Source organism: Lepidothrix coronata, unplaced genomic scaffold, assembly GCF_001604755.1.
Source record: "Lepidothrix coronata isolate B3197 unplaced genomic scaffold, Lepidothrix_coronata-1.0 Scaffold83, whole genome shotgun sequence".
Lineage (NCBI taxonomy): Eukaryota > Metazoa > Chordata > Aves > Passeriformes > Pipridae > Lepidothrix > Lepidothrix coronata.
In genome coordinates, this window is record NW_016690263.1 from 1,180,789 (window position 1) to 1,205,665 (window position 24,877).

General features: G+C 35.6%; 1 protein-coding gene across 14 annotated transcripts in view; it reads right to left on the reverse strand.

Annotated features, from left to right (window-relative positions):
- Positions 1-24,877, reverse strand: part of AKAP6 (A-kinase anchoring protein 6) — a 272,060-nt gene that overhangs the window by 69,215 nt on the left and 177,968 nt on the right. For all 14 annotated transcript variants that reach the window (XM_017820450.1, XM_017820445.1, XM_017820447.1 and 11 more), the window contains 2 exons: positions 16,942-17,090; positions 11,385-11,505 (listed from right to left, as the gene is read on the reverse strand). In XM_017820450.1, coding sequence (XP_017675939.1) covers positions 11,385-11,505; positions 16,942-17,090 — 270 coding nt within the window. The remainder of the gene's footprint in view (positions 1-11,384; positions 11,506-16,941; positions 17,091-24,877) is intronic.

Consider the following 24,877-nt stretch of genomic DNA (forward strand, 5'->3'; position numbering starts at 1 on the left):
TGAGCATAAAAGCCTACAGATACCTGACAAAATATGCAGCAAAACAATGGCTATGTTGTTCATTCAGATCAATATACCTAAACATGTTTCTGACATCATAGTAAACACTGTTGGCCTGAAAAAAAGTTGTAACATGTCCCATGTTTTTGCATTTTGTTCAAGGATTCCGGAATCAGTTTACTCCAGGATTTTCTGACCATTAGGAGATTGTTTATCCACTGTGCATTACTTTCTGTGGGTGCATGGCCTTTGCCACATTGCTTTTTCCAGCAGTTTTACTAAACTAACAGAATTCCATTTTGCTTCTCTCTAGGGTGATTTGTGGGATTTTTTGCTAACTTCAATTTTACATCTAAGTGCTCATCTTCTTCACATATGTTGTATTCCTCTAGAATGCTAGGGAGAAATAACAGTGACTTTACTTTTTTTTTCAGGTACTGCTTTGATTATTGTCTTCCAACTGAAAAGAGAGCTTGGGTGTGTAGCATTCTTGTAAAACAACTATAGTAAACTTTGAGATAGCATCTCTTATTTCAGGCATTCCTTGTTGATTGACTGAATTTATCCACTGGTTTCATCCTGATTTCATTGCACATATGCAGTGCTTGGTTGCATCTTTCCAGTCTAATTTTGCTTCTTATCAGTGTTGCACTGCAGCTGACTCCATAATCCAGCTAGAATCAAATTAGTCATTGATCTAATAACATACTTGCAAAAATAGCAATTGAATGCCTGGCAGCCTTCTGCATTGCTAGAACACTGCAAATCTTTAGATCTGCTTAAGTCACATTATGGATATCTACTTCTTCATTAAAACCTTAAATTCTTAGTGACTTCAGACACTATATTTTAATTTCAAAGGTAACTGTGATATTCAATCTGGCTGGCTGGGTCTTTTTCTCAAGAACATTTTTCTTCTTACTTTTCATGTTGCCTGTTATCCTACATATGTTGCACTGAAATGCCAACATTTTCAGCCAGTCTGCATCTGCCCTGCTTTATGGGTTCCTTTGACTTGCAGCTTTGTGTCTGTTCCGCTGTTTCTGTTCTGGTGCTTCTCTGGATAGCTCGCCCTCTGTTTGGAGGCATATATTAGACTGGTTTTACTCTTATATCTTCCCTGTAAATGGGAGCTGTGTATTTTACAAATGATTCTGGGGAAGAGATACAATTAAGAAATGTTTCATGTCTATAGTTACACATGGGTACTCTAGTTCCTGGCACCTTACCATATCCCCCTTTTTGTTTCTGGTTTTGGTTAAGAAAACCTTTTCCTAGCTTTAAATTTACTTAGAGTCATCTGTATCACTCTGAACAATTCTTTTTAGAGACTAAAATATTGTTTCTATTACCTCAAAGCAAAGCCTTTTTCATTTGGAGTTCCAGTTTTCCTGGTGGTCAGTCACTTCTACCTATGTCCTCCAATTTTAGGCAGTTTTCCCACAGGTAATCAGAGATATTTTATTCCTGTCTAATGTGACTGTTGTCTCAGATCTCATCTGCTGCATTTGGAAAAATAAGATGGAAGAATTTAATATTTCAAGTCTTAAACTGGCTCTTTATTCACTCCCTTGACTGATTCTTGAACTTTTTGGGCCCAGGCCGAGAGCAGTAGTCTTCAACTGCAATGAAACGTGCTCCCTCATTTCCAGTCTTCTGGGCACTGTGAGTTAGCTACCAACCTACCACGTGTATTCATGAGTTGACAAGGAACTCCTGTTCAGCCATATTTACAAAAAAGTCATCCCTTATGTTTGTTAAAACTGTATCAAGTATATATCTTCATAGCCATTCTAATTTTTAGTAGGCATTTTGTGAATTTTACTTGCTACGTAGCAAGAAAAATAACTGCTCAAAGAGACTATAAGGCTCATACAGCACAATGGCCATAGCATTAACCATTACTGTTAAAAAAGGAATGGAGAGAAAGGTCCCTAGCTCAGCACAGAGGCAAAGGTGCAAAAAGATTTTCATCATCTGATTTATTCTCTCTCTTTTTATCTGTTTATCTATCTATTTATTACATGTTTAGCCTCTGGTGTAAACATATATTCTAGTAGACAGCTAATAAAACCAAGACACATAAAACCCACAACTAAAGCTGAAGCAACAAGGAAACTGAATATTTTCAGAAAGCTTTTTTTTTTTATTTCTATCTTTATTTTAGTTGGACCTTGATAAAAAAAAAGGCAAAAATCTTCCATACTCACGCTATGAGGCATTTGACTATTGATTTGCTGGAGAAAAATGAACCCTTACTGAAAAACAAAAATAACAGCAATGAACCTTTTGAGGCAACAAAGTGGATCACATAACTAATCACTTCTAACCTCTCATGATAACAAGCTAAGAGATCTTAGGAATTATTGTTCTTCCACCTGCACAGTAGAGACATAGTCCTCCTTGATGAAAGTCAGCAAAAATAAGCATGTCAGTCTTGATACATTATTTAAAAAGGGTTAATGTTCCTGTTTAGAAAGCTATCACCTGAAAAACTCTTATGGCAATTCTGTATCCACCATAGCCGATTTCTAAGAAAAATCAATGGGTAAAGCAGAGATGATCAAACTCCAGTGCAATGTCTGCCAGAATCCGAATGCATGACAACAGTTTCAATATGGAATATTGCATTGACATTACACAATGGTACCAAGTAAACCTCTTTTTGTGATATCAGTCAGGGAGAGGTAAGCTGAGTGAGGCTGACCTTCATAACCTCTTTGTACAATCAGTGGAGAGAGAGATAAGAGAGTAAAGGTTTCTCCTGAAACTATTGCAAAGTGCTTAACAAGTTTCTGCTCTGAATTACCCCTTAAAGGAACATCCCCATGAGAGAAGCTGGTATACTTAGCTCCCTTAGTAGTCTAAATCAGTCTTCACAGATTACTCCTTCTCCCACTGTATTACTGGGGAAACAATCACCTCTCCATAACCTTCCCTACAGCTTGTGACACAACTGGCACATGTCCTGCACATCTGTAACAGCACCTGTCATTCTGCAACAACAGGATTTGAAGGGTACAACCTCTGTTTCTCCCAAAAGCATCTCTCCATAGAGCCAACTTTAACATTTACAATTTCATGAATTCACTGGAATTCTATAGCAACCATGTTTTCTGCAATGCTAAAACAACAGCACACACAAGAAGTTATGAAGAACCACAGGTATTTCATGCTGGCCACACGAGTTGGCTGGAGCCTGTCCTAAGACCTCACTGGACCTGATGCAGCCACAACTGCAACAAGTATGAATGAAATTAGAATGATTGCTTATTTTCCCTTGTTAGAAGGAGAAGTTAGCACAAAATGTTGTAGCTATTTTTAGTACAATGTATTAAAAATATATACACAAAGTAAAAACATCACCCAACCTTAAGTATGTATAAAGGTTACAAATATATACAAATAAATAATTTATATAGATATTTTACATATTTTCAATATATAAATATAGTCTGTAATATATATTTATAAAAATAAAAATACAATACATATACAAATAAAAATTCAGGAGATTATAAACTGGTACACTTCACTGAAACTTATTTTTTATAATTTAGACATGTATTCTTTGAGTGTATTGCCAGTGCAAGTTTATAGAGATTTAGTGAATTTGGGTTTCATATAGAAAACCTGCTAAAAAGGTTTTCCATGGTCATTTGTGGGGGTTTTATTTTTTATAAAATAAATATTACAGTATTGATTATTTATGAGGTATACTGATAAGAAATTTGGAAAGAAAATAGCAGTTTCTGCATTATATTTATGAAGAAAAACATCACGGATAAAGCATGCAATTCCTGTGAGTTTTTAAAAAAATATCTTCTGCTGGAGTATGAGGTGAAAAAATGGGGAAGTACATCAAAAATTGTCAACTAATTTGAGGAATAGGGCAATATACTATTGCCACCTATAATTTTTACTAGTGATTTTTTTATCTTCATTCCTTTAAAACAGAGGGATACACCAAGCTGCTAAAAAAACAGGACCATGTCCACACACAACTTCAAAAATTATATTGTCATCACGTTATTAACATTCCTAATCTTTTCTTATTTCAGTACATTATCTGGAAAGACCAGTGGAAGGCAGCTCTAAGGTCTCACTGCATAGGACCTTATCCTACCATTTTTTACCAGCAAGGGCACAAAAACAGAGCATGTGGAGTTGACTAAGATGCTTGATGTGATGACTGTAAATTGTCCACGTTTTGCAGCTGTAGTAAGGAATGGTGATGACAGCTATGTGGTACACATTTACTTTTGTTTGAAGTTGAATGCCTCTTTCATTCTAGACACATTGCTTTAATCTCCCAAAAGCTGTGCTGGCTTTTGCTACAAGCTCAGTAAATACTGCATTGCTACAATGTGAAATTCATCTTCAGCGTCATGCTGGGAAGAAATGGGAGAAACTCACTCTTGGGAAATGCATGAAGACACTTCTTGCGGAAATACAGGGAGTCTGCTCCATAGAAATTACAACACTGCCTTTAAAAATGCATGTTTACAGTTGAAATACATTATGGAATCAACCAAGAAAATGTAATAACATTTTTCACATTCTTTTTGTATCCATTCTCTAGATTTACTTTTTAATTCTGTAGATATGGCAATCAGTGTTTTCCTGCTGTAATTATATAAGACATTAAAACTTAACATTTCTCTGCTTTATATAAGAATTTTTGCCAACAATAATTTTCTTTTCTGCTTTTTAAAATATAAAATTTGCCAGAATTAGCAAGGAATTTAATCCTTATATAATTAAACATATGAACCACTGAAGAATGAGCTGGTTGTTATAGGATGTGTCACAAAGGAGCTTTACCTTTGTTCTCCAGTGCAACTGAAGTGAAAATTCTTGTGTAGAAAAATTTAACCAATTTCATCATCCCATGTAATAAGGGACTAGGAAACTGCTGTGTCAGGTCCTGAACTCATTTAGTTCATGGTCTAATAGCAGTCAGACTTTTACTGCACCTTGAGATATCAGGCATTTTTGAGACCCCTCATATAAAACAGTTGATTTTCCTACCTAGTGGGGAAAGTCATAGAGGTTCTTAATCTGTTGGGGAAAAAAAATTCAGCCTAGCACATGAAAATTACTGAACTTCGTGAAGAATAGTAACTGAAGTCAGTTTTGTGCAAAGTCATTTTGCTATACAAGACCATTAAAAACATACTACAATGTTAAAACTGAGGGCTAGTTTCCATTAAGGCATGTATCAATCCATGTACATAGACATAAGTAAATGCATACTATTACATAAGTAATAGACATACTATTGCTAATGAGTATCTCTATGGATATTATTTAGCAGAACAATCTTTCTCTCCTTTTTTTTTTTTTTAATGGTATTGCAAAGCTTTCACTTTGGGACATAATTTGCTAATACCATTAAAGTAATACTTCATAAAGGCGTTGATTTTTGCAAGGCAGCCTAAAAGTTGATTAGCAAACTGTAATGACTATTCTGATTGCAATTAAAAAGCCCTTCCAAATGGGTCAACACACCTAAGTGCTATCTGCAGTCATTTAGATTTTAACATCATGGTTATTACTTATTATCAGGCTGCACAATGAGATATTGATTACTTTTAACCTTTAGATCTCAGAATTCAAGAAAAGTTGAGGTAGTGGCACAGTCTACCTTTCCTGTCTGGTAAACTTATGGCCTTTAGTAGAATTCTAATGATTTCTATTGGCAAGGCAAGACTGAAATTAGTTGATTCTTTTGGCTCATGTAGAAATGATGGCGTATCTAAAAATACTGCATATATAGCAGATTTGTAGTTACTCTCTACAAGGGGCTCAATCCTGTAGTGTGCTGAGAGCTTCCTCCAAAGTGACGGCCATCATCTTCTCCCACTGACTGTTTCAGTAGCTCTGTGCAAGCACTGACAAATTACCAGGTAGCCAGAAGGAATCCTGGACCATGCAGAATATGCAGAGTAGAAGCAAAAATCTTCATGTTTTCTAGTTTATAACCAGTTCCCTAAAACATAATGTCCAAATATATCACTCTACAGGCTGTTAATCTTTTAATAAGTTCTCTTTATATGGGAAATCTACTTGAAATAAAGACAACTACAGTACAGCTTCAGTAGGTACCCAGAACTCATTTTAAATGGAACAAAGTAATCCAATTAAACTAATCTGTTTTACAAGTTAAAATGATATGAAGGACATTAATTGATCCTTATTTGAGCCCCCTCTCTGTTTGCACAGCATTTGGAACCGCTTTGCACATTTGTATCCTCTAATGGCAGAGAACTCAGGCCCCCAGTTCAGGAGAATTATGGGCAAGAGAAACATATAACTGTTATGTGTTAGATTAATTTGCAGAACACTTGGCATTTTATTGCCAAGTAGTCAAATTGTTCCAAGTTGTTCCGGAAGGTTGTTATTAATAGTATGTTTTCTGAGGAAAGTTCTGTCTACTTTTGGAACTGCATTTCTGTTGCCAAGGAAACTCCTTGAAGCACAGCATTCTAGGAGCACACTGCTGCTTTTGTTTGCCAGTATCCTATTCATATCATCTAAGTAAGCACTTCACATACTTTAGCCTCCAGTTTCAAATGTTGAAGTTTTTATGTATTTTTATTACTGCGTTAAAAATAGTTTATGCTTCTTTTTAAACTCAGAGTCTCTTGCAAGATTATTTTAACAGTTGCATTAAAGAGCAGTTTTTTGTGTTTTTTTTTCTTTTTCACAAGTTTGCAATGAATTAGTTTTAATTTGAATAATAGCTCCATAGGTTATAGCACTAGTCCTTAAGTGTTAATTATCTTTTCACTCTGAAATTAATGTAGTCATTTCCTACTGACTCCTCTACACCATTATTGAAGTGCTGAGGAAAACATGTCATTGAGTTCTGAGCCAGAACTGTTGTTGTGATTAATCCTGGTCACATGGCCAATCTCTGCCAAAAGGAGATCACTGAAAAAAGGTGACAAAGACAGTGATTTCCTGTCAGCAAAGAGTACGACAGGGCTGTCTAGAAGTGATGCAAATGAGGGAAACTTTCACCACGGTTTGTTTGATCCACTCCGGGCCCCAGCACACTGAGCCAGGGAGAAAGGCACAATGGAGCAGCAGCACACCCAGAGGAGGAAATTAACTGCACCTTCTGAGCAGGGATAGAGCTTCCAGCCGGGAAGCAAAAACTGCTGGGAGATATTTTCCCCTCAACTTTTTTTTGAAATGTATCCTTAGTTTTTGATGTGCATTTTTGTGTTATTTAATACATTGGACTGCTTCCCTTTGATGAAAGAGTTCAGCAACTAACCTGTTCAAAAGCTGTGCCAACTAAATGTTTTCAAAATTTTTGCACTTCTACATAAGGACCTTTTTCCATCTATCATGAGTAGTGTTGCTGAAGACTTACTAGTACAAAACTTTCAGCTTATACAGTTTGTGTTAAAACCACCATACATTGCTTGTAATCTGACAGAAAAAATATTTCTTTTATTTGATATTTTCAAATGTTTAGTTAATTCTATTCTGAGCATACTAACAATTTTAACAATCATATTTTATTTATTTAAATGGGGTTTTAATCTAACACAATTAAGTTTTGCAATTAATCCTCTGAGGAAAATTGAAAGAATTATCATTAACTTTTCTGCCTAGTATACTCATTTCTAATCTCCACAGTTCCAGTAAATACTGATTTGCTTCATTTTTGAACATTCAAGTTACAGAATTACTCAAGTTCCCACTAAAGGGCTAATTAGCAGAGTTTAAATTCTTTGGGTTTGATCCTCCAGTAACAGCATATGAATACAGTTGAAGTCAATGCAAGTTCTGTGTACTTAGAGCTTATGAGATCAGGCTCACATGCAGTAGATTAAAATGAAATAAACATGATACATTTGGCATTAAACTGAGCTATTACAGAAGTACAAAGAAGCAAGAGTCGAAAAACATGGAAATGTTCCTTTTAGTTTCTTCTTAATTAATAGTTAAAGCATTAGAGAACAAATAAACTCTCATCAATTCATTCCGTGACTGCCATTTTTTCAAACACTAGCCGATTTTCAAAATCATTAGCTAGTTTAGGACTCTAAAGCAGAAATAATTTAGGACTATGCTATCTTTTTTAAAAATTTTTGCACTGAAATCTAGGAAATCTAGAGAAATTAATACATATGTATTCAGCATTACAAAAAAATGTGGCTGTGCTCTTCCTGTTATATTTAGGGCAAAAGAAAACCTAGTTAAAGAGAGATAATAAGGATCCTAGTAAAAAAACTATGAAGTTCCTGGAAAATTATAGAATAAAATTAAGCTAAGAGTTGACTTAAATGCATATGGACTCTGAAAATAGAGTACTGTGAAAATACTCTAACCGTGAAAATACATTTCATTTTCCCATATACAATTTTAGCATTTATATATGGTGTTATGCTCCTTTAATGTATGCTTTTCCCTTCTGAATTACCTGTTTTATCATTGCTCCTTCCCATTCATAGGCTCCTTAGGGGCAATGATTACTGTTGGTAATAGTGATACCACAGCAGGTTCCCTGGCAGAGACAGCTTGCTGAGCTGGCTCTGAGCAGCAATTACTTTTCAGCTCAGGAAGTGAGAAGAGAGATCCGTGGGTTTAGGAGAATCCACCAAAATGCAGAGAGTGCAATTAGCAGGTTCACATTTGAAGTTGTAATTGATAAAGAAAAACTAAGGCAAGATCTATATTTTCATAACACCCCACTCCTCATTGAGGAATTCTGATAATAATAGCTGCCTGGATTTCTCTGTACTGTCTTCTCTCCCTACAGAGCAGAACGGCTGTGCTCTCTGGGAAGTGCAGGCAGTGCTCATGCCTCTGAGCTGTGAGCAAAAGACCATCCACGACTCTGTAAAAAAGCCTCGAAATAAAACGGGTGTCACCACTGATTAGAAGAGAGGTTTACTAGGCTAGTTTTATAAAACTATTAATACTGGTTTTGAGGGCATGATTCACTGTTACATGAATCTCTGAAATTAAAGATGATAAAGACCTAGTGATTTATCTGATCTTTCCTTTGCTAGAGCAGAATTGTTCCTTCAATTACATTTGCTAATGTTGTCTTTTGTCTACTTTTAAATGTCTGAAATTATGAGGCTTTCAACACTTCTTCAGGAGGTGGTTCATTGGGGGGGGGGCTAGGGGGTGTTGTTTTTTGGAAAGACTGATCATTCTTAATGCAATGCACTTAAGATTTTTATGTTACCTGAAAATACTCCTTAGTGATCTCAGACAAACTCGACATTTCTACTTAAGTCTTCTACTCAATCCTTAACAATTTGCTTGCTGTTTTTACTAGAAGGGTATATGCAGCGAATATTCACCACAGGAGGGCAAGGAGTCTGTTCCTGCCCTTCTTCAAGTGGTTTTGCAGTGACGAAGTACCAGATAGGTAGTTTTGAGATAGGGGCTCAAATCTGGTACAGAGCCAGGTGATCTTATGATGGAAATTGCAGGACAAATAAGCTTCCTGTGCTTTGGAATCAGTGCTGGTTCGTCTGTGCTGCTCAGCCTGCAGACTCAGCTACTCTAGCTCACACAAAATTTCTGCTTTTAAAAGTGTCATACATATCATAATACAGATTTTCATAATATTAAGAAACTATTACTTCCTATTTTGCATATACAATACTCCCCATTTTGCCACCATACTGTACTGCATACATTATTAAATTATTTCTCTCTATTACTCTTCTCATCATGCATTATTATCGTTGCCTTACCATCTATAATTCTTCTTAATGGTTACATTTGGATATGAGAAAGAGAAGTAGCGCCTAAAATACTTGGGCTGGCTGCTTAAGCCTTGTTCCTTTTGGTATTGATGGATGAATTTTTGCCTTAATATTTTCGTTTACTGATTTTTTTTTTTTTAGTATGGAACTAAAACTAATTGTTATATTAGGCATGGTACAAGCTGGCACTACAAAAAAACCCTTATTTTAGGTTCACAAGGAACTTTTTACCCATTTCTGACATTTTATATTTCTGAGCCCAGCCAAGGCCAGGACTGTTAATGCATGATTAGGCATGATGAAGCACTTAGAAAGTTAGGAAAAAGACATTAGCAAAAATAAGAAATAACTGCCAAAGCAAGAAATGGAGGCTAGTGAATTAAACTCACTTGCAGGCTAAAATAGTTGGGATCTGAACTATATTTACATTTATAAACATATTTTAACTCAGGTGACAACCCTTTCTCACTGGGTATTTTAAATAAAAGTGTCAAAATAAGAAAGAATAAAATTCAAGAAGACCATAAAGAAATTAAGATGCCAAACCAAGAAAAAATGTATTATATTTAAGAAATTATCAGATCATGCAATCATAGAAGAAAGAAAACAACTTCTATTTGACCTTGAATGTACCATTTATTTGATACGAAATAAAAAAAAGCTAGAGGGTAGTTGTTTCTTGTCATTATAGTGTTGCTGATTCTGTGGTTAGTTATTAATTTTATTTTTTATGATTCACAATCTGCTCTTTGAAATATGCCATATGCTCAAAGCAATTCAAGGATGACAACTGTCAGAATTACTCCAATAAAAATTGCCTAAATGAGGAAGATTTACTGCAGCCTGATATTTCTGTCGAAAGCCCCTCCTTTCTTTCCCCCACCACCCCTCAGACCCGCAGACTACAGCTTCTCAGACACACAGTGAAGCCTGAATCAATTTTCGGATCAAATCACACATTTTGAGGAAGTTCTTAAAAGTACTGTCTGTCTAAAAGAAGTGATAAAGCTTCTGGGTTAAGGTTGCTATAGCAAATAAGAGAAGCCATGTGTGTGTTGTGTTATCTGTATGTTAGAATTAGACCCTATAAGTTCACCCTGCAAGTTCATAATCATGTTCTTCAAATCACAACCAAGTGTGAAGAGTTAACATGACAATGTCTACTTTATGTATAACTAATAAAAATTAAATTGGAAGAGTCCTGTATCCTGGCAGCAGCAAACCAAAATCAAGGAAAATGTCTTTCTTTCCAGATGAGGTCTGAAAGGTGGATAAAATCCAGCTGAAAGCTCCAATCAAAACACATTTTGTTAAATGTTCCCATTTCATTTTTTTCCTTCATTTTGTTTCACTCTATTTATTAATGCAGTTTCATTTATTTCTATTCATCTTGAAGACAAATCTTTGTCCTTCTATAGAATTACACCAAATAGAATGTGATAAAGGGAACTTTCTTGCAATTATGATGTCGGTGCAGCCTGTCAGCGCACAGGGGATGGAAATGAGGTTGGAGACAGGGAAGGGAATTCTAATAGACACCATGATACATACAATGAACGCAGCGATATCCTGTGAGAGAAAGACTTGTCAAGCTAATCAGATCTTCTATAGCTAGGTAAAGGCAGTTATGGTAGCGCTAACCTTGTAAAGATGCTGCTGCTGCTCCTCTGACATCATCAGGTCATGGCTGTCCATCACAATGGATTCCATGTCAATCAGCCAATCCCAGAGCTCCTGGTATTCTGAATCAAAGTCCAAAAGGCTGTAGATAAGGAACAAAATGTATTATGCATAAATACTGTGTAGTTGTTAAAATCTTGTATTAGAATAATATATTCTTGAAAACTCATGATGTTCCAAGTTATATTTCTAAAGAGACATTCTGTATTTATACAGAGTGGATGAAAATGAAAACTGAAATCCAATTTAAGCCAGTGCTATGACCTAAATTCAGTGGCTGATGCCAAATCCTGACAACTGTTGGCATACTGCATTTGCTTCAAAAATTTTGAAATACAAATCCCCCATAGATGCTGTTTAATGGTTTTATATTGCAGATTTTATATTGAGCTAATTTTGCAACAATCATCTTGATATAATTCATATGAAAATATTATTTACATAAAAAAATTACTAAATTCATTCAGCCATCCCTCTGCTGTCTATCTGCCTATGTCTGTAAATATCCTACATTTATTTTCATGGATGAGTAGCTAGCATTTCAACTTAAAGCCTTAAGATAGGCTTGAGTGAATATGGTAAGCCAGTGAGAACTAAGGCCAGATACAGTATTAGACAGGTGTTCCCTACAGACATGTAAGAAACAAAGGTAAGGACAGGAAGTCAAAACAATGAATCCTTGAATAGCCAGCAATCATTAAAATTCAAAGGAGGATCACTACGGTTTTCAACAAAATAAATCATTAGAATAAGGAGCTTAAAAGGATTAATGTGATTCTCTATTGAAAGCCTAGTGAATAAGTAAAGCATAGATTCTTCTAAAACACTGTGATACAAGACAGACAGTATATGGTGAAAAACTGCACATCCGTCAAAAAGATACCTCTTGAAAGGGGATCTTCAAACTTACAAAATTGGAAATAGCAAAAGCCTTGCCAGTAGTATCAAAAAACTCCTATATTGATTGAAGAATAGTGCATGTCCACTAAAGCTAATTTCTCCAATTATTAACAACTTTTTAGCAACTCCATTAAAAAAATTAGCAGTGTTTCAACAGAGAAACAATAACCATGTTTTTAATATTATTAGTACTATCACAGTTTCAGTTATTAACTAGAGTACCATATGCATGGTAATTTTGGAAGTCTGTAGATAAAGTTGTGACAAGTAGAACTGTCTTTCTGCAAGAAAGCAGGCAAGAGAGAAGAAAGCATTTGACTTCTTTGGTATTATTTTCAATGAATTGACAACAAAGAAAGTATTGTATAATGCACAAGTGCTGATTCCTGTTTGTGAAGTAACTCTCTAGTTTAATCCACTGTACTTAGTGTACTTTTACTCAATAATTTATGAGATGCACCAACTTAAAGCTGCCTGCTCCCCTGAAAAGGTACGCAATGTTACTATAAAGAAAGAAGAGCAAGCATCGAAGGGCAAGTTACCATTGTTGAGATATAATAGTTTCATTTGGAGTTCAGGGCTTTTCTCCTGTTTCAGGAGGTATTTGACTCAGATATCATTTTGAAACTAACATAAAACTAAAGTCCATTTTGAATGGCATATTTGGCAGTGATACTGAATCTTTATCCCTTCCCCAGAAAGCAGTATAACCATTCTGTGTCTTCTACTGCTCCTTTTCTTCCCTTCCATCTTATCCAAATTATTCAAAGTCATAAAACTGACAGGCAGTTATTAAAACATATGTTTTATAATGTAAGATGCTAGATTTCATATCATATAAATCAGTACAGATTCAGTTGGACTTGGATGGTTTGGACCAATGAAATACCTAAATTAAGACATGAAGATGATGTGAAACAAAGCTTACATCCATCATTCATGATCTCTTGCCCAGAATGGGATGAGATGCCTTTGGAAACCGCATGAGGAAATGGACTTGGATTTTACTATAATAGGCAGAAGATGTGCTGGATCCAACCACCTGCTTTGTGTCTAAAGAACCACATCTTAGTTACAGTCCAAATTAGTCCATCTCTTAGTGTAATAGAATGAACCAATTCTATAAAGGAACAGAAAAGCACTTTTCTTTGACCTTTATAAAGCCCAGATAAGCACTAGAAAACAGCTGAACATTTTGATTTCAAACTTATGTTCTAAACAGGAACTCAACCCAAAACAAAGGGTGAGACAAACAGGATTCACTGGAAAAAAAACAGAAAAGGATACAAGATACAGTGGGGAATTTTTTTCCCCATAATTGCTTATTCTTTCCTTTTTTCTTTTTTAAATGATGTAAAATAAAGTAATCTGGGACCATTTTTAAGCAAACCGTCTATGGCAGTTATTTGCCTGAGTCTGAAGATAGTGTAGTCAGCCTACAAAGCATCATCAATATATTTTTTAATATGAATGCAATATTTTTAAGGGTTTTAAAGTATCTCCAATATATATATTAAAAAAGCCGCTTTGTTGCTAAAATTAATGCCTTGCATCTAAAAGGATGAATTTAGTGATTGCTATTAAAATACTATTTGGAAGAGGATGCAAGTTACTGAGCTGTTAAAAAGATATTCAAAAAATCCAGAAATTGTAGGATCAGTGAGAGGTTAAGATTCAAATGTACCTGTCAGTATTTTTGTGATAGATTTTTATTCGGAATCTACTTTTTCTGAGCTTAGTAGATTTTTTTTTTTTTATTTTGCCACAGGCAGAACCAGGGAAAGCATAACTTCTGAAATACTGATGTGTGTTGCAGCTGCAAGAACCATAGCAAAGATCTAATTTTGGTTGATTATCCAAATCCACCAATTGCTAAAAAAGAAATAAATTAGGTCATCTGTTTATAGAAACAATAAATCCTCCATTAAAAGTACCCAAAGATTGCCAACAAAAAAACTATAATATTAGTTAAATGGCAGGTAAATACAGCTTCCTTAATATAGGTTTTTTGTTGATAAGATAAAACCATTAGCTATGTAATAACTAAAATGACACTAAGAAGTATATTTTGTCTTGGTAAACAGGGAATCAGATATGCAGAGTTGTATGTCTAATCCCTTGAACCCTAAACATATTTCTTAAAATGTGGACATCAATTTATTATTTTGAATGAAAATTCATGAGCACCTTTCTCATGAGAAAACCAGTTCGTCTGTGGCATTAATAAATAAAAAGGAATGTGAAGCTATTTCCATCAGCCTCTTTCTCTATGTTTAACATGCACTTGCAGTTTGTAGTATTTCTTTGATGGCATAACTCACATGGCATTTAGAAGTACTGTAAACACACTGCTATGCCTACCAAAAAAATTCAGCCAGACAAAAAGTTCCTTCAAGTTTCTGGGTCATAATTTTCTGGAACTCTTCTCACATGTTTTTATTAGGAAGATATAGAAGAAATTGGGGGTTTGACCTTAACAGTTTTAAAATTGCCTTATATTCTGAGCATACTTGAAACCCCCTATAATGCATTTCTCTCAAAGCCTCATCCATGAAGGCCCAATACTAGCTGATGACAGACTCAGGATCTGGCCTTCATGTTGTACAATGGTGCTGTAAATAATTGTATCCATATCTCCCAATAGTACCTGTACGAACTCCTCCCCAGTTTTGAGGGGATGCAATATTTCCAGCCAGATTTACTGTAACATTTGGCATCTGCTCTCAACTACTCTTGGCTGCCTCTTGCTGCCTGGCTTGCTGGTGTTCTTGCTGCCTGGCTTGCTGGTGTTCTCCTGCAGTGGATATTCATTTTCTTCTCTTCCATTGTCACTTTAGCCATTTTCGTGCAGATAGACATAAACCCTCTGTATCGCCGCTTTAACAAGATCGCTGTTTTGCAGGAAATCTCCTGGGTTTTATGCACCCACTAGCATCACCCTATTCTGCAAATACTACCCCACCTATCTGAGGTTAGCTATTTCCTACACAAAGTCACCTCTCCCAAATCTCATACACACATATACCCATGTCATATAAAAAATTCTTAATCTACAATTACTCTTGTTCTCCCAGTGGACACTCTTCTTTCTCCAAAGTCAATCTTCAACAACAGCTAATTTTCCCACTTATGCAAATGGCCCCTTCTCTGTAGAGATCACAGTCTCTAGCTACATCATTCTACCGTGGAGTTTCTGTCCACGGTTTTTATGCAGTAGGGAAATTTTATATCAACTCTATTTTCAAATAGCTGAAAGGCATTTCCATTGTGCTTGATACAGCACCTCAGACTTGTTCAACTGGAAGTTTTTCATCTGAATTCAATCTCCCCTAGTTTCTACAATGGCTGAATATGTGATACTGTAGTGGTCTGACTCCAGCCCTCTGGCACCTGAAGTCACTGTTTAGTCTCTAAGGGCTGGGATGGCCAGAAGGGCCCAGAAAGGTGGCCACAGCACAGAAAAGGTAGGGAACACTAGCAGATGACCATTCCCAGTCCTAAGCATGTAATTACAAGTGCAAACAAGTGCATTTAAGGACCTATTTACTTATCACATATGGTACGTGGAGTTACAAACTGGATTTCTTCATGAAGTGAAAAGCTCTATATCCCCTACTCTCAGGAAAATCGAAAGTCTGTTGATGTGTTACTGGCTGACATCCTCCACAATATTCCAGCCTTAAGTCTTGTTCACATTCAATGGTGGCTGCAAAATTAGATGCTAGTTTTGAACATGTAGCCCTCAGAGCACATTTATATACATATACACACCAATTCTGAACAAATTATTTTTATGGTTGGCACTAGCTGCACCAGCATGTTTGAGAATCTGACAGATTTCTGCATATGTAATCAAGATCTCAGTAATCCTACATAATTAGCCCACATCAATTTTTCTAAAACAGTCATCTTTCTGTATAATAAGAGAGGATGTTTACAAGGCTCATTTATCTTTACAGTCAGTAATTTAATAAAACTGTGTTTCCAAGACCTGAACATTGAGTTAACAATCAGAAAATGAAGTTCTGGAGATAAGGAACTCATGAACACCTTGGTCAATGACTTTCCTTGCATAGGAAACTGCAAGCAGAAGTTCTACTGTATTTACTAGGAAACTTTTATCAGGATGAGGGTTTACCCAAACAATGAGCACTAGTTGGCTCCTTTGAATTGCTTTTGGCTTACACTCCTATGATCTCACAGGTATGTGTTTTATGTTCATTTTGGGGTGCTAGCAGTTGGGAGATACTGTTTTCAAAAGACCTTAAAGAAAAAGTCTTAATCCAGAACTATAAGTTTTCTTGATTGTGAAAAAGGGAGGGCAGCAAGAAGTCATTTTAGCATATTCCAGTGATTTATTCGTCCAACATTCTTTGTTCAAAATATTAAGAAAGACTGCTTTTATATGTACACTTAAATATATAATATATATATATATATATATATATAATTTTTGCATTCATATATGATAAAAGCAAATATATATAGAGAGAGAGTTTTTCCCTGCCTCTTGGCCTAGGAAAAAAAATCCTGGTTAACTAGAAGTAAGAAAAACTATATCATGTAAAAAAAAACACAGATCAGTGAGAATAAAACAACAAAAAGAATAGTTCCCTACCCATTACTTCCCACTGTGTGAACTTTTGACATATCAGCAAACTCTTCCTTTCGCTTGCTACTACTGTTGTACTGCTCACTGTACAGTTTTAAGGACATCTGTTCAACAGCATCTCTTTGTGCTTCCAGATAGCATAGCTGAACCTCAGCCTAGAAAAAGAAAACAAAGAGAGGAAAAAACAAAACACAACATTTAAAAAAAAAATTCAGAAAGAATACATTTAAAACAAATACTTTTGGACGGCAACAATTTTAACCAAATGATTCACATAATCATTTTTCTCCTTGCATGACAGTGAAAAAGGCTGAACCATTAAGTCAGAGAAAAAGTACACCGTAATCCCAAATGCCAGAAATTAACTATTTAGGTTTCTATCAGAGAAACTGTTATATATTCCATGAGATGCATAGCCAATCAAATCCTGCTTAAAAATATCTGGACGAGAATAAAAAAGATATTAGGAACTAAGCACTAATAGAACAGGTAGATACATAAAATTACATTTCTTACAGGCTTCAAGACTGATATTGTTGTCAATTTGCTTGTGCTTCCTAATTAATGAAAGCCATATTGCTACAGGTATTTTTCTTTCAAATAGTAAGTGTAAATAAACCCAAGCAAACTGGCATTATTCACATTCTGCTTTCTGGTGCACACTGATTACTCAGCAATTTTAATTGCAAGGAAAAAGCCAATAAGCGAGATGTACTGTTTTCCATCAGACTCTGTGCCTGGCCAGAAGAATGTTGAATAATATTTGACATTATAACTGATTGAATAGACACTTTATTTATTGCAGCTGTGGTAATCAGTATGCTTCTGAGGCTCAGAGAACCAGATGATACAAGGATAAAATCTGCTGTTTGCCACACTTGCCCCTAGGAATAGTAAAAAAAACAGAGGGTAGAGTAAGTTCAAAAGCATTGTGACCAGTATGCTATTGTTTTCTTTTAATATACTTCATTCAAAGAAAAAAGCATTACAAATTCTGATAATGCTTCAAAAACGGCTACTGCAGTGTAACTACATACTTTTATTTCCATTAGGAGTGGAATGCCTGCTTAACTATTTGGTGCTATGGCAAGAAAATGCAACAAGAATGGAGGAAATTTTATGTAAGGACTCCTGTATTTTCTGCTGTGGGAAGCCAGGAATTGAAAAGTTTGTTTGTCTGCTGACAGCTTGACAGTTGCCAATCAACAGCAGCCATAAAGAGAAAGTAGTGAAATGGCTAGAGAGAAGAAGGGTAATCTGCAAAATGTAGGAAAAGTGCAACCAAGTGAAGGGAAACAGGCACTGAAGAATGTCAGTAGGGAAAGTCTGAAGGAAAGCTGGAATTTCTTTATAAACTAGCAGTTTCCTATATTTGCTTATGCCTTGCCTTGCTGCAATTTTTGCTGAGTAATAATAGAGGCCATTTAGAAATTCAATTTCCTTTTAAAATTTCTCATTCAAACATTTATAATTTTCTCTTTCAGGTGCTTCTTACAGTGAGATTAGTTATGTTTTTCAGTAAACCTCAAAATGTTTTCGAGAAATTAAAAACCCAAACAAACAAAACAAAAAACCAGAAAATCCAGAAATTATTAGTAATTTTCCAAGGAGGTAAAAGATAAAAATTCCAATTAATCCATGCAGGTCTTTAAGTGTGTAAATAAATGTAATTTATTTAAAATTACATATTTAAAAGGCTTTCATACATACTTTAAAATAGTGGAAAATTAAACCACAAAAGGTTACTGATGAAGAAACATTACCTGAATAGATGACTAACTAGCTGGATGTGTCCAGTTAGAGTACAATGGTAAGGTCTGAGAAAGCTATAATACTTTTCTGCTTTCTCAGAAACTGTAATTAAAACTGCTGTTTATATAACTCAGAAATGACCAAAGGCAGCAAATAAACAAACATCATCACCTTCCTGTTTCCCTTATACCCCCAAGTCCATTTTCCTCTGAGTTGATAAACAGTCCATTTCTACAGTATACAGGGGGTCCTGAACAAATTTCTTTTTTTTTTTGGAAGGATTCTTCATCAGTAAGAATAGTGTTCCAGCTCAGTATTTTGTATTGTCCACATAAGGCTATTAATTTGTTCTTTTGATGTATTCTTCCCAATGAGTTATCCACTCATTGTTTTTATTTTAGTTATAGTTGATATGATACATTCAGTCTAAAGCACTGTTGTCAGTGACCAGTAAATTTCTAAAACAATTAGATCTAGAAACTAAAATCTGTGACTGTTTTAAGCCTAGAGTGGAAATCTTGTGGAAAACTTGAAGTAAAATATTTTCCCAATTTTCAGGGTGGGTTTGTAAATCAAGATAAGTAATTCTTGCTTTTTCTACAGGTTTTGGGTGGGGTTTAGTTTGGGAGTTTGGTGGTTTTTTGGCTGTTGTTGAAATTATGTACACAACCTCCCAACCCGGTACTCCAAAGAGAGGGAATTCACATGTAGCCTAAACTCTGGAATATCACACATACGAATCAAAATTCAGCTCTGAATTATAAGAACACATGTTATTTCTCAAATAGCACAACTATCCCAATAATTGAGATTTTTTTTCTTGCATTTTCTTATTTGCCTCCCTATAATTTCCTCTATATTTTAAAATAAGAAATTGGAAAAATAAAGGCAGCAGCTTTTCACAGATCTCTCATTCTCTGTTCACTTGCAAAAATATTTGTAAATAGGCAAATCAATAATGTATACAGAAAACAGGAGAAGAAAAAGAAAGATGAAATAGAATACTGGGGGAAAGGAAACACAGGATGGAAAGAGTAAGTAAATATAGGGAGAGGAATGAATAATAGTCCACTACTTCTTCCTCACAAATATAGGAATCCTGTACTAAGGATTATAAACTCCATCAACATCATACTCTACGAACCCTGAATACAACCCAGTTCTTGTACATCAGAAATAGGATCCCTCCATAAATCAACTATTTTTGTTTTTAAACCCAATTTCTGTCTTCAGTGTTTGTGAACAATTACAGCAACTGAAACTCAGACAGCATACAGTTTCAGATGGATCTCTCTGATTTCTTTTCTGTATGTATTCATCCATCTCACTGTTGTACTTAAGAATTTTTTGGTCCCTGTTATACTGATATCAACTGCAAATCCAAAGAGGCTTTGAAGACCTTGAGTAGGTATTGATCAGTTTAAGTCTCAAAAAAGTACATTCTGCAGAAGCTGACCTAACAGGTACAAGGCACAATACAGAAGATAGTACACTGCACAGATACATAATAAATCTACTGCAGTTTATTTTCAATTTAAAATCTTTACTGGTAATGAAGGACTAGTTTTTCAGTATTCTGGGAGAATAAAGTAGAAACTTTATCAATTGTTAATCAAATATAGAAAAGTTACTTGTTTTATCCTACATTAAATGTGCATTTTCAGATTGCTCTACATATGCTTTCTTATTACTTAACTTTTAAGAACTTAATCTCTCTCACAAACACACCTCTATGGACATGGATATCTAGCAAATCCTGTGAAAGTCTACTGTGATAGGCGTCATCCCAAATAGAGGTAATGGGAATTGGGTGAGAGGCAATCATTAATTTACTCTTACTGCCCCATCCCAGAAGTGGAATTCAGTTCCTTCTTTTTTGTTTTTCAGAGGATGTAGCACATCAGAATATGTGAAAAATTGAACATGGGAAAAAAAAAGCCAAGAAATGATACTCAGCAATTGTTTTCCACTTCATGGTCCTCTTCTAAGTGACCATTTTTGCAATAAAAAGGCAATAAAGATGGTGGTCATGGTCCTCTTACACACTTGTACAGATTCTCTACCTACAAGGATGGAGTGAGTTTAAAATATTCTATTGTAAATTAAACTCAGATATTACCAATAATCAAATGACAAAATGCTCTCATTGTCCTGAACTTGCAGGGTCCAATCTCTGAACAAGACTATGAAAAACCAGTAGTCTCTGCAGGAAAACAGTGAAAAAAATCTAGACTAGTGCCAAATATTCAGATCTAGTAATTGATTAAAAATGGTAAATAATTTCAAGGCTATTGTTAGAAAGCCCATTTTCTAAAAAACAAGAGCTTATAAATAAACTGAGGGAGCCTGGGGTGCAGAATCTGTTCCTTAAGACTGGCTTTGCATGACAACATAGAATGTCCTTTACTATACAGATCACTACATAACACAAAGGGGTAATCACTGACAATACAAATCAATGAAAATACATTGCATTTCTTGTTAGACCTACATGTTGGAATGACCTTATTCTGAAGTGGAGAAAGACAAGACAAGGGATAACGGCTGTTACTGTGGGAGGAAGGAGATTGAAAGGTTATATTGTATACAGAGTGTGAAATGAAAGACTTAAAATTTACACCAATGTAAATTGGAGATAGGAACTCAGAGCTAGTGTTGCTCTGCTGCAATTTTTTTTTTTTATATTGGAATGTACTAAAATAAATATCACTGAATTGGTTTTGAAAGGGAAGTATTTTCAGACACTGTTTCCCAGCGAGCAAAAGTCTTTTGTTACGAACTCTGTTTCTGTAAGCAAACTATCCTGTGTTTCAAATATAGAAATTACAATACATTCAGTTGAATTTGAATTATAAAAGTATCCTATCTTGCATTATCCTTTCTCTAAAGTTCTATAAAAAAGCTATACTGCTGCCACACTACACTGTGAGAATTAGTGAGAAATCCAGACATAGTTCAGTTCCTCTGCCATTATTTGAACTTCAGCTGTTTATGTATTGTGTTTATTAAATTAAAGCACAAATTCCAGTTTCTGCCAAACAATGAAGTGGTGAGATGCTCCTATGCAGCATGTAGATTTAGAATACTAGCTATATGTATATTTTATAGAAGTGCATACTTAGCTGTCTCATTCTAAAAGGATGCACTTCTGAGCTTGTCACGGTATATCTTTGCAGTTGGTCAGTTTCTTGAGAAATAAAACTGAGAGCAATTCCTTGCCAGAATTAAGTTGATCAGAGTAGCATTTATGTGGTTAAATACTTAAGCCTTTTTTGTCGCTTTCTGTCACAATATTCTCGCTACTTCTCCACATTGTAAAGGTCTGGAGAAGGCTTTATTACAGAATATGAAAAAGATCCTGGCTCTGTCAGAGTATGGCTACTGAATAAAATTATGGTGAGAAGTAAATGCCTTAAAGTATCTTCCATGGAGATGTAGATTACAGAAAGAGTTCTTCAGCAGGCAAGAGTTTGACCAAAGGCTTTATACAGACAAACTTGATCATCCATCACTCCATTCCTACACTGAGCCAACAGGTCTTCTGTTGATGAAAACGCTTAAGGTAGAAGCAGTGCTGCTAAGAAGTCACTGCAGCATTTCAAATGGCATTGTACAACAGAATCATAGGATCATTTAGGTTGGAAATGCCTTTAAGGTCATCAGTCCATAGCTTGGCAGCATTAGGCTTCTTGGACTTCAAGTGACTGCTTCCACCCTAAGTGGAAGTGTAGGCATTTCTCCCCCACACACATAATTAAAACAGGGACCTTGCTGCTGTTGACTACTTTCTCAGTCTGTTACCCTTCCTGCTTTTGGCTTCCTTGCCTCTTCCATCCTTGATCTTGCACACTCTCTCCAGGACCGAATCAGATTAAAAAGTAGTCCTATATCATGAAATATGTTTACTGAGAGCTGAATATTTGAGAGTCCTATTACAAAGGACACACTGTGTTTTGATCATGCAGGAAATTAATTTTGTTAATCAGGGCATGCTTGTTACCATCTTAAAAATCTTAGCAAAGTGTTTTTATCATTATAAATCTCAGAAATGCTTTTATATCAGGAATAACTTTATCACTTTGTTTTTCAGTATACTAAAACCATCACAATAACATCAAATCTCCACACAGAATGAGCAGAATTACAAGGCAACAACATTGTTGCATATCAAGGTACTTAAATTCATTGTAGAGTTTAAGTAACAGCAGTAACAGCACAGTGAATTGTAGGTCCATCCACAGAAGCCATAAAATGAAATTTTAGACAGGCAGGGTTGTGTTATAGCAAGCAGAACTTCAGGCAGTTCTCAGAGCCAACAGAAATAATAAGAGAGGAAAAAAGGGGGGGGGGAAAGCCTGTAAATAACAGCAATACTTTTTTGCAGGGTTTCCTTTGGCTTTCAGAAATACATGACCTGTGACTTCAGGACTGTGGAGCACAAATGCAATCAGTAGCACGGCCTCAGCAGCATTGTCCGACCAAATCCATGGAGATGCTGTGATCATGCTGTTAATTTAAAATCTAGACCTCTGGTGTCTTAATTTCTGACTGTTCACCTGGCCTTTCATTATGTTCGGTGTAACATTAAACACTACACAAGAGCATGGCATGCCCTGTGCATCAAACAGATCTCAGCTATGTACACAGAGAAGTTCCCTATATTACAAATACCAAAAAGCATTGAAGAAAAGCATGAAAGGATTAACCTCTTCAGGGACTTCCAAGACTGAATAATTTCTGACAATAGCCTCCAAAAATTTCCAGGTAAAAAAAAGTTTTTGTAACAATGGGAATTGAACAATTGCCAGGATCTTTTGCTACTTTTCTAGTCTTGTACGTCTGTATCTCCAGCCTGCAGAAACGAGTGACAGGCAGGATGCAAAAGAAGAGATTTTAATAACTGGGAGGCCAGGTGGGGAGCAGGTTTGCTCTGAAAATGGAAAGAGCTGCGGTGACAGAAGAGCGCTCGTCAAAACTATATAGAAGATACAAATTAGCAAGGATGCAGATCCAGCCTAACCCATCAACATAACAGAGTGCATTTCTTCAAAACTGCCACATGCCTTCCAGCTCCTTCAGTGACACCTCTTCACATACCACAATAACAGTAAGCCTAAACAGTCCCATTCTTAAAAGCCCAGAATCTGTCCTATTAAATAGAAGTTCATCAACATAACCATGGTTTCTTTCCTGTTAGTCAGAGAAAACAATTTATTTTAGGAGGCCAGAAGACAAACATGTTGTACATATAGAAGGCTGAAAAACTTTCTATGCCAGCCTCAAGATTCTCAAGTCAAGAAGAGGATAGACTAGTCATGCAAAGAAAGTCTTTCTTCAATGTGCTAAAATTATAAACTTACTTACTTAAAACCTCCACTATTTACACTGTTCTGATTGTTCCAAACATTTTCTGTGTTTGCACTTCTAGAGCAATGAAGTGTTAAACAGAGTCTGCCTATCATCCAATGCACTCATACTTCTAAAAATCACGCTCCTCTAAAAGGCTAGTGTACCAAACCATGGGGACAGGCAAATCACCTAGCTCAGTCTGTAGGCTGAGCATTCAAAGTGGCCATGCCCTTAAGGTTAGAGGTACCCATGCTCAGAATTCAGGACAGTACACTTGTGCAAGAGAAATTCCAGGGTGCTGGTGCACATTCCTCCTCCCCCAGCCCTGCAGCAGATTGACAGATATATGTCTGTGTAAAAACAGTGAGGGAAGGTAGGTCTCGCAAAACCAGTACTTCCTACAGAAAACTATCGAACACATCCCAGAAAGGCATGAATGAGCTAATAAAAATGTTATGGCCTTTTCCTTGGAAATTTTGCTCAGAGATCTACTTTGTGCATATTTTGGAGAAATCCCTTTTCTCCCCTTTGGGAGCTGTACTGCCTTACAGTGAAGCAAAACCTGATGAGTCATTTACAGAAAGTGGTTTCCAAGTTGTCTGAATTTAATATATTGAAAAATCTTATTTGGAAACAAATAGAAAATAATTGTTTACTTCTTTAAACTTTCATTCTGAAGTTACTTTAGTAATATGCATTGAGTTTTAATTAATTTTACCATACCATAATAGTATTACTGGTTTGTTTTGCTATCTTTTCATGAACAGTGATTTTTTTGCATAATTCTGTTATTTATGCTGAAAGGAACCTACAGAAAATGTAGAAATTACTAATAAGAGAA